Source organism: Spermophilus citellus (assembly GCF_964194105.1).
Source record: "Spermophilus citellus genome assembly, chromosome: 12".
NCBI lineage: Eukaryota > Metazoa > Chordata > Mammalia > Rodentia > Sciuridae > Spermophilus > Spermophilus citellus.
The window spans coordinates 116,559,589-116,573,956 of record NC_138198.1 but is presented as its reverse complement, the minus strand read 5'-3'; the positions used below and the strand labels follow the sequence as shown (position 1 = coordinate 116,573,956).

The 14,368-nt window shown below is 35.0% G+C and overlaps 1 protein-coding gene across 2 annotated transcripts in view; it reads right to left on the bottom strand.

Moving 5' to 3' along the window:
* CDH20 (cadherin 20) overlaps positions 1–14,368 on the bottom strand; it is a 216,128-nt gene that overhangs the window by 21,014 nt on the left and 180,746 nt on the right. For both annotated transcript variants that reach the window (XM_081263448.1, XM_081263449.1), the window contains exon 7: positions 2,871–3,124. In XM_081263448.1, the coding sequence (XP_081119574.1) occupies positions 2,871–3,124 (254 nt within the window). The remainder of the gene's footprint in view (positions 1–2,870; positions 3,125–14,368) is intronic.

The following is a 14,368-nucleotide window of genomic DNA, read 5'->3' as shown; positions in this document are numbered from 1 at the left end:
TTGCTGTATTCTTGGATTCAGGTATAGCCCAGCTCTACTGTATGGACTTCCCTGAGGCCACCTGACAATTTCCAACTGGCAGCATTTTCTGGTAAACAGTTTCTTTCATTTTGTCTACCTCATTTTGCTTCATGCTAGTAATGGATCTAGAACCTCTGATGTTTCTCTTTTATTCCTGGATATATCCTGAGCTAATGAGTTAGTCTTGAATACTGGATGTACACTCTAGGGTTGTATGTGTGCTGCCTGGCTGTTCAGTCTCTTTGCTTATTTGTTGTTCAGTAGATCCCTATAGGGATCCTATTAGAAGTCATAGTACTCTACCATATAGGGGTCAAGAGTCACAATCTGGGAAGATGTGGAAGTTTCCACAGTATATTCTGACTATTTTAGAATAGGATCTGATTTTTTAAAGCTTGTGCTTATATTATTTCAGTTTCCCCCATAAAGTTTTATTCTGTAAAGTTCTCCCCACATTACCTCCTTTGATATGAATAAATTAATATGTTGTAGATTAATAGATATACAGTTTATAAGTTATAATCATAAAGAATTTTCTTAACCCAATCAGTAAATGGGCCAAGGACCTGAACAGACACTTCTTAGAAGATGATATACAGTCAATCAACAAATATATGAAAAATGTTCATTATTGCTAGCAATCAGAGAAATGCAAATCAAAACTACTCTAAGATTTTATTTCACTCCAGTCAGAATGGCAGCTATTATGAATACAAACAATAATGAGTGTTGGCGAGGATGTGGGAAAAAAGGTACACTTACAACACTGTTGGTGGGACTGCAAATTGGTGCAGCCAATATGGAAAGCAGTATGGAGATTTCTTGGAAAATTGGTAATGGAACCACCATTTGACCCAGCTATCTCTTTCCTCGGTCTATACCCAAAGGACTTAAAAACAGCATACTACAGGGACATAGCCACATCAATGTTTATAGCAGCACAGTTCACAATAGCTAAACTGTGGAACCAACCTAGAAGCTCTTAAATAGATGAATGGATAAAAAAAAATGTGGCGTATATACACAATGGAATATTACCCAGCAATAAAAGAGAATAAAATCATGGCATTTGCAGGTAAATGGATGGAGTTAGATAATGCGAAGTGAAGTTAGCCAATCCCCAAAAAACAAATGCTGAATGTTTTCTCTCATATAAGGAGGCTGATTCATAGTTGGGTAGGGAGGGGGAGCATGGGAAGAATAGACAAACTCTATATAGGGCAGAGGGGTGGGAAGGGAAGGGAGGGAACATAGAATTAGAAATGATAATGGAATGTGATAGACATTATTATCCAAAGTACATGTATGAAGACATGAATTGGTGTAAATCTACTTTGTATACAACCAGAGATATGAATAATTGTGCTCTATATGTGTAATAAGAATTGTAATGCATTCTGCTGTCATATATAAATAAAAAAATTAGATTGAAAAAAATAATTTTATAATTATAAAAAATAATTTTCTTGGCTTCTGAAAATATAAATTTACAAGATAATCTCTTTCATTTGTGTTGTGGTTGTTTTGAGGGCAATATAGGTTTACTTCTCTTTCTGTTTTACATTTAAAAAGCTTAAATTTGGAATATTACTTTTTAAAGTTATAACTCAGAAAGATGAGTTGTCCTCAAGAAAACAGAAAAATTCAAGCAAAATCATTTTAGCCATTTTGAGGCCTGAACTTGTAAAATGTTTACTACTTGGTTCAGGGAAGCAGATTTCCTCCTAGTGTAGTTATTCTCTAGAGAAAATAATTCTTGTTAAATTGAAAAAGCACATTTTCATTAAATACACAACAGCACCAGGTAAAGGAAGTAGCCACTTGACAGAATAGGCATTTGATAAATTGGAGTGTGTTTAAAATGCATTATTTGAACTGAGGCCTCAGATTCATTTTACTGTGTGGGTTTTTACAATTAATGTGACAGATGGCCTTAAATAGCCTTGGAATTCTAATCTTTTGTGTTGGGCTTCAGAAGCTTGGCAGTTAGTTGCTCTGGAAGGTTGAGTTGCCAACCTGTCCACCAGCTGTTTGCTCTTTGGTTCCAGAGTTGATGAAAAATGGCCATGGTTATAAGAGCAGTTCTCACCTCCTGAGGGGGAAGCATCTTTTAATTTCAGAACATACCTTAGATATGTGAGATTGCAATTTAGAGCCCTGTCTGGCAGTCTGCATTGCTTTAAAAGTATTGGCATCAGGAGTAGTTTCTATGTTGTTTCTACAGTATGTGGAAATACATATAGTTTACTTTTCCCATTTTTTAAAAATGAAAAATCAAAGGTTTATTCAAATTGAAAGAATGTTCAGTGATCACCTTTATATTCACCACTAAGAGTCAAGGGTTTAATGTTTTAACATCTGTGTGTCTGTTTTATCTTAATTATAGTTCTCCATTGGGGTTGATTTTGCACCATTGTCCTGGACATTTGGCAGTATAGGGCGGACATTTTAGGTTGTTACGACTTGGTGGTGGTGGGGTGCTACTGGCATTTAATGGGTTAAGGCTGGAGATACTGCTGTACATCATTCAATGCACAGGACAACCTCCCACAGCAACACAGAATTATGTAACCTCAAATGTAACTGGGCCTATGATTGAGAACTAAGGTTTTATGCATGTGTATGTGTTTGTCTGAACCAAATGAAAGTGAGTTTCAGATATAATGATACTTCATTTCCAATTAACATGACAGGTCCATGTTATTTAAATAGGAAAAAAAACCCTCAGAATTTCCAGAGATGGGATAGGAAAGGAAGAAGCAAGGGGAAAATGGGCTAGAAAATCACATAATGGGAAGGGAACATTAATGTTGCAGGATATAAGGAAAAGGTGGAATCTTTGGAAAAACCTGATTGAGTTGTTGGTCACATCTGGGTCCTTGGCAGAGATGATCTGTATGGTTGTTCCAATTGCTACATCTTCAGGCACCTCCACAAAATAAAAGCCAGGTTCAAACACAGGGGGCTCATCCACATCCTCTACACTGATGTGCACTGTTGTTGTGTCTTGAAAGGGGCCCAGGTTTAGAAAACGCATCTCCAGGTGAGGATTGGCTCCCTCCACCTTCAAGGTATAGCTTTTCTTGCTTTCAAAACTCAGGGGCTAAAAAGTAATGACAGGAAAATTGGTTAGCCATTATCATATGTGTCCAAGGTCAAAAAGATGTTCAATATTGATGACTGCTACTGAGATCCCAAAATTCATTAAAGTGGTAGGAAAGAGGCAAAGGTAAAAACAAGGTAATTTTTCTTGTTCTGTAGTTTTTAGTTTTAACATCAGATTCAACCTTGGGTAAGAAAGGTAAATAAAATGCTGGAACTTCAGCATCAGTTAAGGAAGTCAGTGGGATGATAAAGTTATTTACTCAGCTATAACTTGTCTATTTTATTGGCATGGTCTTTAGAGAGAGTCCTGGGAACCTCCTTAACCCTGGCCTTGTTAACCTGGGACTGTCCCAGTTTTAACATGGAAAATTTTGTTCCTGGGAACCCATTCTGTTCCAGACAAATCAGGAGAGTTGGTCACCTTATCTATAGATGTGCTTACTCATTTGAAAAGATGTGACAATTAAGAGCAATGGAGGCTTAGGCTTTTGCTTGCCTCCTTAAAAAAAATTCTTTTCGAGTTCAAAGGCAATAGTAATTCTTTCTAAGAAACTATCTTAAGTACCTTACAAGGGTTCTTAGGGCACTGTGTCAGATTTATCTTTGTGTACTTAGTTCTTCATAGATGATCCCTTCTAAAGATTCATTTTGAAAGTCCTGCAACATCTCATTTTACAGACCTAAAAGGTGTAGAACCTTACACTAAGCTGACATGGTTATATAGTATCAGACCTGAAATGCTGGCCCAGGTGTATGGATTCATCATCCAGAGTTCATCCAAAAGACTTTAATTTTGTCTAGTAAAATTCCATCGCATAAAATATAATTATTTGGTTTTTTTTTGATTTATTGATAACGTCAGAATGTTTTATTTCAAAATAAATTCAGTACTTCAGGGCAGAAAGTAAACTTAAATGCTATTTCTGAAGAATGATTCATTTTTTTTAAAGCTGACAAAAATGTTTAAATGTTTAAAGCAACAGTATTACAAAACAACAATAATAAAAACATCATTGAAAATAAGTCATAAAATAATCACAGCGGATAGCAAAGCAGTTACTAAAGCTTAAAAGTCACATGACAGTATGCAAATGTTTTATTTTAGATATTCACTTATGCTCTTTTCATAAAATATGCTGAATGTCACCATACTTCTTGTTAGAAAGAGGCACATACCCATTTGAAGCAACTGCTTTGCTTTTGAAAAATAAATATCTGTAGGAGTTGCTTTAACTAAATATGTTATTTTCAAGTTCTAGCAAAAAGTTTTTCTGTTCTGTTGCTCTTTTTTAAAAAAAATATTCATTTTTTAGTTGTAGTTGGACACAATACCTTTATTTTATTTAATTTTACATGGTGCTGAGTATCGAATCCAGGGCCTCACATGCTAGGTGATTGCTCTACCACTGAGCCACAACCCTAACCCTATTCTGTTGCTCTTGCAACCACTTGTTCAGCATTTACTTAGGGCCAGACATTGTGTTCCGTATCTCATGGATATTCAACCATTTCCATTTAAACCAAGCATCTCATTTGTGCCAGCCCACCTTAGTTGTTAGACAAAAGGCAAAATTTTGTAAATAAAAATATGCCACTCATATTGTGATCTATTCAAAGGAGTAGCTATGTATTTATACTTACTTCCTAATTGTACACATTTTTCTTTCCTGGTCAGTTATTTTCTCTTAAAACTTGCCTTATGTATAGGTAGCCCAAAGTGGATGCTTATTTATGTTAGGTTTCAACTAGGCAAATTTGTTTTCTCCTTAATTGTAAGTCATTTTTCTAATTTGGTGTGAATTTTGTATCTTCAAGTTAAGGTGTAATTTACATACATTAAAATTCATCTTTTTTTTAGTGGAAAGTTTTGCAGGTTTTGACAAACTCAGTATTATGTCTACCACAATAATGAAGATACAGAACTTCATTTCCATGGCTCCCAGAATTCCCACTTTATGCTCTTGTATGCTCAGCCTCTTCCTGGATATCTAGTCCCTGCCAGTCACTGATCTATGTCCTGTCCCTATTGTAAGAATGTCAGACTACTTTTTCAAGATGGCAGAATAGAGAAGGTTGCTTTCCTGGTTGTGCTATGGCATGAAACCAAGAAAGCACATAGGCAGCTTCTCAGCAAGGTGGGTGAAAAAAAAAAAGGGTGGGGGGGCGAGACTTCACTGAGATCTAATACTGGACATTCAAAGCAGATTGGGGACTCAGGAGGTTGTATATAATAAGGAAGACATTTCCAGCACTACCTCCATTGCTGCCACTGGAGGCTCCAGCCATAGCAGTGTCTCTGCGAGCAAAGTGGAGGGATAAGGGAATTAAAGGAACCTGTATTTTTAGGAGGCCTGAGGTGTGTCTTGGGTATGGAGAGTTCAGAGATCAAAGACACTGCCCGACTGAACTGAAAGGCATGCTGCACGATATCCTAGTGCGGGAAAGAAGCCACATCACTCTTGGCTGCCTGTGGAGGAAAGAGGAAGGAATCATTTTGCAGCTGTGGTGAAGTGGCTGGTGGCTAGCGGGGAACTTATTCCTGGTAAACCTGAGTTTTGCCCAAAATACAGGCCTGGCAACCCACACTGCATTATGTAGAGTGTGCTTAACTGACCAGGAGAAAATCAAATGTGGAGAGGGGTTTACACAGGGGAATACTGGTCATGGTAACCCACCCACCTTTCCCCCCTTCCCCTCCAATCTAGCTGCTAGCAGAACTGACTGGGAGAGATGCACCTGACTGGTAATTGGAAAGGGCAGGGGTGAGAAAGATTGAGTTTGGAGACTGAATCTAAGAGACAATGAAATGAGGGGACTAAGAATTGGCTCCTCCACTGCATGGTGGAACCCAGGGGAGATCCCAGGGGTCTAGTCTTCCAGTGTGGACCAGCAGTTGCTGGGTCCTGGAGGTGTGCTTATTTAAAATCTCCAGACCAATTGCCATTCAGTGAAAACCTGGAGACCACCTGTGCCTACACCTCACTTCCATGAGGTCTGCCTACAGGATTTCCTCTTATTTCAGCCACCCCACCCTAAGGGTGGAGCAGGCATCACATTCCAGGCCACCCCATCTAGCTCTGTTGAGAAGGGAAGCTGAGAATCTTTTTGAATCTCAACAGAAAAATTCCTTAACTTTTCATCAAGTTTTTAATTTTTTTTTCTCTTTTTTCTTTGTGACCTGGATGGTTCAAAAACACTTATACATATTTATATTTATTTTTTCCTCATTTTTAGCATTTTTGAAGTCAGTTATTTTTTCATGGATTAGTATTTTGAGGACTAGGATGTTTTATTTGTATACTTCAGATTTGTTTTGTATTCTTTTATTTTTAATTTTTTTAAATTTTACTTTATATATCTTTTTATTTCACTTGTTTCCTTTGATTCTCTTTCTCTCTTGTTTTCTGCTAATAGCCAATTTCTATTGTTCTCTTTCACTCTTCCTATAATTTTCTATTTCTGTTTTCTTTTCTCCCCCATAATCATCACATCCCACATCACTTCTGTTCTCTCCCTGTCCACCATTCAAAATTTGTAAACTCTTTTGCAAACTCACTTTTTTTTTTTACTGTGGGCAATAAGTGATCATATCACTTTTGTTTATTGTGACAGTTAACATTGTAGATGCATAGAAGGAACTATTTAGACTAATGCTGTGTATGGTTTGCATTGGTTTGTATTATTTGTCTCCTGTCAAATGGTGAGGTACTGGACATCTTCAGGGACACTGCAAGTCCACAGGGTAGAAACTCTACTGCCTCAGATGCATACTGTTAGATGGGTAGACACACATATGAGTAGACAACATGAAAAAGCAAGGGAACAAATCACCCAAAACAAAAGATACTTCAATAACAGAATTCATTGACACCACAGTGGAGGAAATATCAGAAAAGGAGTTTAGAATATATGTACTTAAACTGATATGGGAAGTAAAGAATGATGTTAGGAGTGTAATTAGAGAGAATATACAGGTAGTGAAAGATCACTTCAATAAAGAGAGAGATTCTGAAAAAAAATCAGAAATCCTCAAAATGAATCAATAAACCAAATTAAAAATTCAATGTAAGGCATCATGAACAGATTAGACCTTTTACAAAACAGAGTTTTAGGCAATGAAGACAAAAGGTATAATTTTTCTTTTCCTTTTCTTTTTTTTTTTAGGTACCAGGGATTGAACTTGTATACTCAATTACTGAGCCACATCCCCAGTCCTATTCTGTATTTTACTTTGAGACAGGGTCTCACTGAGTTGCTTAGTATCTTGCTTTTGCTGAGGCTGGCTTTCAACTCTTTATCCTCCTGCCTCAGCTTTCCAAGTTGCTGGAATTACAAAATGTATAATCTTTAAAGTAGACTATGGATAAAAGATGTTAAGAGACCATGAACAAAACTTCCAAGAAATATGGATAACCTGAGAAGATTAAATATAAGATTGATTGGGATAGATGAAGGCTCAGTGACATAAACCAAAGAAATGCATAGTCTTTTCAATGAAATAATATCAGAAAATTTCTCAAGCCTAAAGAATGAAATGGAAAATAAAATAAAGGAGGCTTATAGAACCTTAAATGTACAAAATTATAACATTTCACACCAAGGCACATGATTATGAAAATGACTAACATACAGAATGAGGATAGAATTTTAAAGGCTGCCAGGGCAAAATGATGGGTCATATGTAGAGGGAAACCAATCTGGATCTCAGCTGATTTCTCAACCAGGCTCTCAAAGCTAGGAGGTATTGGAATAATATATATCAAGCTTTGAAAAAAAATGATGCCAGCCAAGAATAGTATCTCCAGCAAAATTAAGCTTCAGAGTTGATGATGAAATAGAAACCTTCCATGATAAACAAAAATTTATAAGAATTCATATCTAGAAAGCCTGAACTATAAAACATACTCAATAAGATATTTATTGAAGAAGAAATGAAAAATAAATGGAAAACCAGCAAAGGGAGGAACTATGTTAGAGTAATAGTCAATCTAAGGAGAAACATTCAAATTAAAGAGCAGAAATAAATGAAAATGACAGAGAATAAAATCCATTTGTCAATAGTAACACTGACTATAAATGGCCTAAAGTCATCAATCAAAAGATATAGACTGTCAGATTGAATTAAAAAACAATACCCAACAATATGCTATCTCTAAGAGAATCAATGTAGGCAAAGACATCCATAGATTGAAGGTAAAAGTTGGGGAAAAAAAACATTCACATGGGTCTTATAAACAAACAGGTTTCTATCCTCATTTCAGATAAAGTAGACTCAAGCCAAATTTAATCATAAGGGATGAAGTTGGACATTCTTACTGCTTAAGGGAATTATAAATCAATAAGACCTAACAATCATAAATATTTATGCCCCAAACTATGGAGCATCTACATACATCAAACAAACTCTTCTCAATTTCAAGAATAAAATAGACCACAACACAGTAATACTGGGTGGCTTAACATGTGTCTCTCCTCACAGGATAGATTCTCCAAACAAAAACTAAATGAAGAAGCTATAGAACTAAAAACTACAATTAATAATTTACACTTAACAGATACGTAGAATATTTGTTCCATCAATGACTGAATACACTTTTTTCTCAGCAGCACATGATCCTTCTATAAAATATACTATATCTTAGTCCACAAAGCAACTCTTAGCAAATACAAAAAGAAATAATATACCTTACATCTATTAGGTCATAATGAAATGAAATTAGAAATCAATTATAAAATAAAAATAGAAGCTACTCTAATACCTGGAGATTAAATAATATGCTATTAAATTGCCAAGGGTAGCAGCAGAAATCAGGGATGAAATTTAAAAAAAAGTACTTAGAGGTAAATGAGAATAACGACACAACATCAAAGTCTCTAGGACATGATGAAGGCATTCCAAGAGGAAAGTTCATTGTATTGAGCTTATTCATTAAAAGACTAGAGAGTTACCAAATAAATAACCCAACATTACAACCAAAAGTCTTAGAAAAAGAAGAGCAAATCAACATCAAAAGCAGTAGGAGACAGGAAATAATGAAAAGAGAGCTGATATCAATGAAATTGAAACAAAAAATTTAAAAAATCAACAAAACAAAAGTTGGTTCTTTGAAAAAATAAAATTGATAAGCCTTTAGCAAAGCTAGTAAAGAGAGAAGATGCAAATTACTAGTATTCATGATGAACAAAGAAATATCACCTTGGACATACCAAAATATAGACAATAATCAGAAAATTTATACTCTAATAAAATAGAAATCTTGAAAATATCAGCAAATTTCCAGGGACATAGGACCTACCCAAATTGAATCAAAAGGACATAGAAAATTTAAACAGATAAATTTCCAGCAATGGAATTGAAGACACCATCAAAAGCCTACCAAGAAAGAAAACCCCAGGACCAGTCAGATTCTCAGCTGAGTTCTATCAGACCTTCAAAGAAGAACTAACACCAGTCCTCCTCAAATTATTACATGAAATAGAAAAGGAGGGAACCCTTTTAGGCTCAATTCTATGAAGCTAGTATCACCCTGATACCAAACCATACAAAGACATATCAAGGAAATAAAACTTCAGACCAATATCCCTGATGAACATAGATGCAAAAATTCATATGAAGTACTGGCAAGTAACATACAAAAACATGTTAAAAAGACAGTGCACCATGGTCAAGTGGGGTTTATCCCAGGGATGCAAAGTTGGTTCAACATATGGAAATCAATAAATGTAATTCATCACATCAATAGACTTTACAGACAAGAATCACATGATTATCTCAATAGATGCAGAAAAAGCATTTGTCAAAATAGCATCAATTCGTGTTCAAAACAGTAGAAAAACTGGGGCCAATAAGACCATACCTCAACATTGTAAAGGTTGTGTATGTTAAACCCAACACCAGCATCACACTAAATGTAGAAAAATTGAAAGCATTCTCTCTAAAAACTGGAAGAAGGCAGGATGTCCTCATTTACCATGTCTATTCAACATTGTCCTGGAAACTCTAGCCAGAGCAATTAGATGAAAGAAATTAAAGGATATGAATAGGAATAGAAGAGCTCAACTACTCCTATTTGCCAATGACATGACTCTAGATTTAGAAGACTGACTGGGAAATTTCTAGAACTCATGAATTCAGCAAAATAGCAGGATATAAAATTATCACCTATAAATCCTTTGCATTCCTATACACCATTGATAATCAAATGAAAGAGAAATTAGGAAAACTATGCCATTCACGATAGCCTCAAAAAAGAAAAATATTTGGGAATCAACCTAACAAAAGAGGTGAAAGACTTCTACAATGAAAACTACAGAACATTAAAGAAATAAATTGAAGAAGACCTTAGAAGATGGAAAGATTTCCCATGTTCTTGAATAGGGAGAATAAGTATTGTCAAAATGTCCAAACTACCAAAAGTACTGTAAGTAGAATTCCTATTAAAATTCCAATGACATTCTTCATAGAATTAGAAAAAGCAGTCATGAATTCATTTTGAAAAATAAGAGGCCCAAAATAGCCAAAGCAATTCTCAGTGACAAAATGATGCAGAAGCATCACAATACCAGACCTTAAATTATACTACAGAGCTATAGTAACAAAACCAGCATGGTATTGGTGCCAACAGACATGAAGACCAATGGTACAGAATAGAAGACACAGAGACAAATCCATATTAATACAGTTATCTCATACAAGACAAAGCCACCATAAACATACATTGGAGAAAAGATAGTCTGTTTAATAATAGTTCTGGGAAAAATGGAAATCAATTTGTATTAGAATGAATTTGAACCCTTACCTCTCACCCTGCACAAAAAAACCCAAAAAACAAAAAACGTGGATCAAAGACCTAGGCATTAGACCAGAAACCCTGTGCCTACTAGAAGAAAATGTAGGCTCAACTTTCCATTATGTTCGCTTAGGAATTGAGTTCCTCAACAAGACTCCTAAAGCGCAAGAAGTAAAGCCAAGAATCAATAAATGGAGTGGTATCAAACTAAAAAGCATTTTCACAGCAAAGGAAATAATCAAGAACATGTACAGAGATCCTACAGATTTGGAGAAAATCTTCACACCAGTACCTCAGATAAGGTGTTAATTTCTAATATATACAAGGAACTCAAAAAACTTAACACCAGAAAACCAAATAACCCAATCAAAAATGGGCAAAGGAACTGAATAGGCACTTCATAGAACAAGATAAATGACGGTCAACAAACCCATGAAAAAACGTTCAGCATCGCTAGCAATTAGAGAAATGCAAATTAAAACTACACTGTGATTCCATCTTACTCCATTAAGAATGGCAATTATAAAACTATAGCAATAAATGTTGGTGACGATGTGGGGAAAAAGGACACTCACTCATTGGTGGGACTGCAAATTGGTGCAACCATTATGGAAAGCAGTATGTAGATTCCTCAGAAAAGTTGAAATGGAACCACCATTTGACCCAGTTATCCCAGTATATACCCAGAAGACTTAAAATCAGCATACTACAGTGACACAACCATATCAATGTTTATGGCAGCTCACACAATAGCTAAGCTTTGGAACCAACCCAGGTGCCCTTCAACAGATGACTGGATGAAGAAATGTGATGTATATATGTGTGTATGTACCATAAAGATGAATGAAATTATGGTGTTTGCCAGTAAATAGATGGAACTGGAGACTATTATGCTCAGTGAAATAAGCCAATCCAAAAATACCAAAGGCTGAATGTTCTCTCTGATATGTGGATGCCAACACACAATAAGGGGGCAGAGAGGGAAGAATAGAAGTTCATTGGATTAGTCAATGGGGAATGAGGGGAAGGGAGGGTGGATGGGAATAGGAAAGACATTAGAATGAATTGGGCATACGTTTCTATGTTCATATATAAATACACAACCAGTGTAACTTCACATCATGTTCAAACTTAAGAATGGGAAGTTATACTCCATGTATGTATAATATGTCAAAATACATTCTATTATGTATATCTAAAAAGAACAAGTTTTTAAAAATCATTTATTACTAGAAAAAAGGATATCACATAAGTGACATCATCAAGTATATCATAATTTGCATGTAGTTTTTTTCACTTAGCATGATATATCTGGGATTATCCAAGTTATTATATGATAAGTATTCTTTTTTATTGCTGAGTAGTATTCCATTGTGTGGGTGTACAATAGTTAATTTCTCCATTTTCCACTATAGATATGTTTGGGTTGCTTCTAATTTCTAACAATTATGAATAAAGCTTCTGTAAATATTTGCATACAGATTTTTGTGTGAACTTGTTTTCATTTCACTTGGGTAAATACTTAGGATTACAATTGCAGGGTTATATGGTAAGTGAATTTCTTAACTTTATAAGAGATATTCAAATCAATTTTCAAAGGGGTAGTACCCTTTTTTATTTTCTCCAAGAATGTTTGAAAATTCCAGTTTCTCTACATCTTTGTCAGTGCTTAAAAGTTTCGTCAGTATTTTGATTTTAGCTATCCTAGTGTGTGTGAAGTGGCATTACGTTTTGGTTGTGAGTTGCACTTCTCTTGTGCCCAGTGATACATCTTCATATACCTTCTTGAAGTGTTCTTTACATATTCAGGTCCTTTATCAGACAGAATTTGCAAATATTTTCACCCCTTCTGTGATTTGTCTTTCATTCTCAAAACAGTCTTTTGAAGAACAGCATCTCTTTAATTTTTGATGAGGTCTTACCATTTTTTTTTGTGTGTGAGACTGGGGTTCTAGTATCATTTTGAAGAAAACTTTGCCTTTTCAGGATCATAGAGATTTTTTCCTGTGTTTCCTTTTATAAATTTTATAGTTTTAGTTTTTACATTTAGTTGTATGATCCACTTGATCATTTTTTAACTTTTTTCCTTTTTTTTTAAAGATTTTATTTATTTATTTATTTATTTATTTCTCAGCAGACACAACATCTTTGTTTGTATGTGGTGCTGAGGATCGAACCCAGGCCGCACGCATGCCAGGCGAGCGCGCTACTGCTTGAGCCACATCCCCAGCCCCAGCGTTTTTCCTTTTTAAAAACTTTTTTTCATAGTTGTTGATAAATCTTTATTTTATTTATTTATATGTGGTGCTGAGAATCAAACCTCACACGTGCCAGCAAGTGCATTACCACTGAGCCACAGTCCCAGCCCCCATTTGATTTTTTTATGAGTATAATTGAGGTTCATATTTTTGATATCTAATTGTTTTAGCACCATTTGTTGAAAAGACTAGGGTGAGTTTTTAATTATTATCAAAATTTCTTTTAAAAAATGTTAATTTAAGGTTATTGCCTCCCTCATGTACACCTTTAAAATTCAAAGAAAACATTGCTCTAGGTACTTCAGCTTTACATTGCCCACATTTGATGATTTTAACTCTTTCCTCTTCAATAATTTTTGTTCTTTTTTCTAAGCATCAAAGAATTGTTTATTTCTGTATTCATAATGCTAGACCAAAGAGTAATAATGAACCCCAATTCCAAATTCAAGAAATTTCCTAGAGTTGAGGCACATAAAAATGAAAAGTCATTATCTCCTTGAAAGTGGAGGCATATAAATTATAGCACAAAATACTAATGTAGCTTTGATTATTAATTAAGCAGAATTAGGTATTCCCTCTTCTGTTTCTATATCATTTTATTGTACTTTCATTATAGCTTTTCTTATTTTGCATTACAAATACTTCTTTTTATGTAGGTTGCTTTCCCAGATTCATGGGTGGAGTCAATGACTTAGATTTTTATTTCTCAATACTTAGCAAAGTCTAAAACTGAAAATGTAGCAAGAAAATGGTATATTGGATAGTACAAAAAGTTTCCCAGTATGAGTATTAACATGTACTGTTTGAGTGATGGTATATGTAAGGATCTTATGTTACCATATATAAATAATTTTAAGTGATCCATTTTTTATATTTTCATACTTTGGAAATATGATTGCTTCTCCAACTGATGACCCCTTAAAGTTGCTGTGGGCTCAACAAGAAATGATGGGATGTAGTTGTTATTGCCTGTATAAGCCAGACCTAGTCAAAGCCGTTTGTGTTATATAATTCAGGTGAGTTTTGTACACTTATGGTACTGCATGCATTGATCTTTACTGACCTCTAAGATGTCTTCAGAAAGATTGTGTTATGACTCAGAATTGAAACAAAACTTGTATAGGCAGAATGACATTGAGGCATGCCACATAGTAGGAGAATGTTCTTAATTCTGTGTCATACACCCAATAGGTA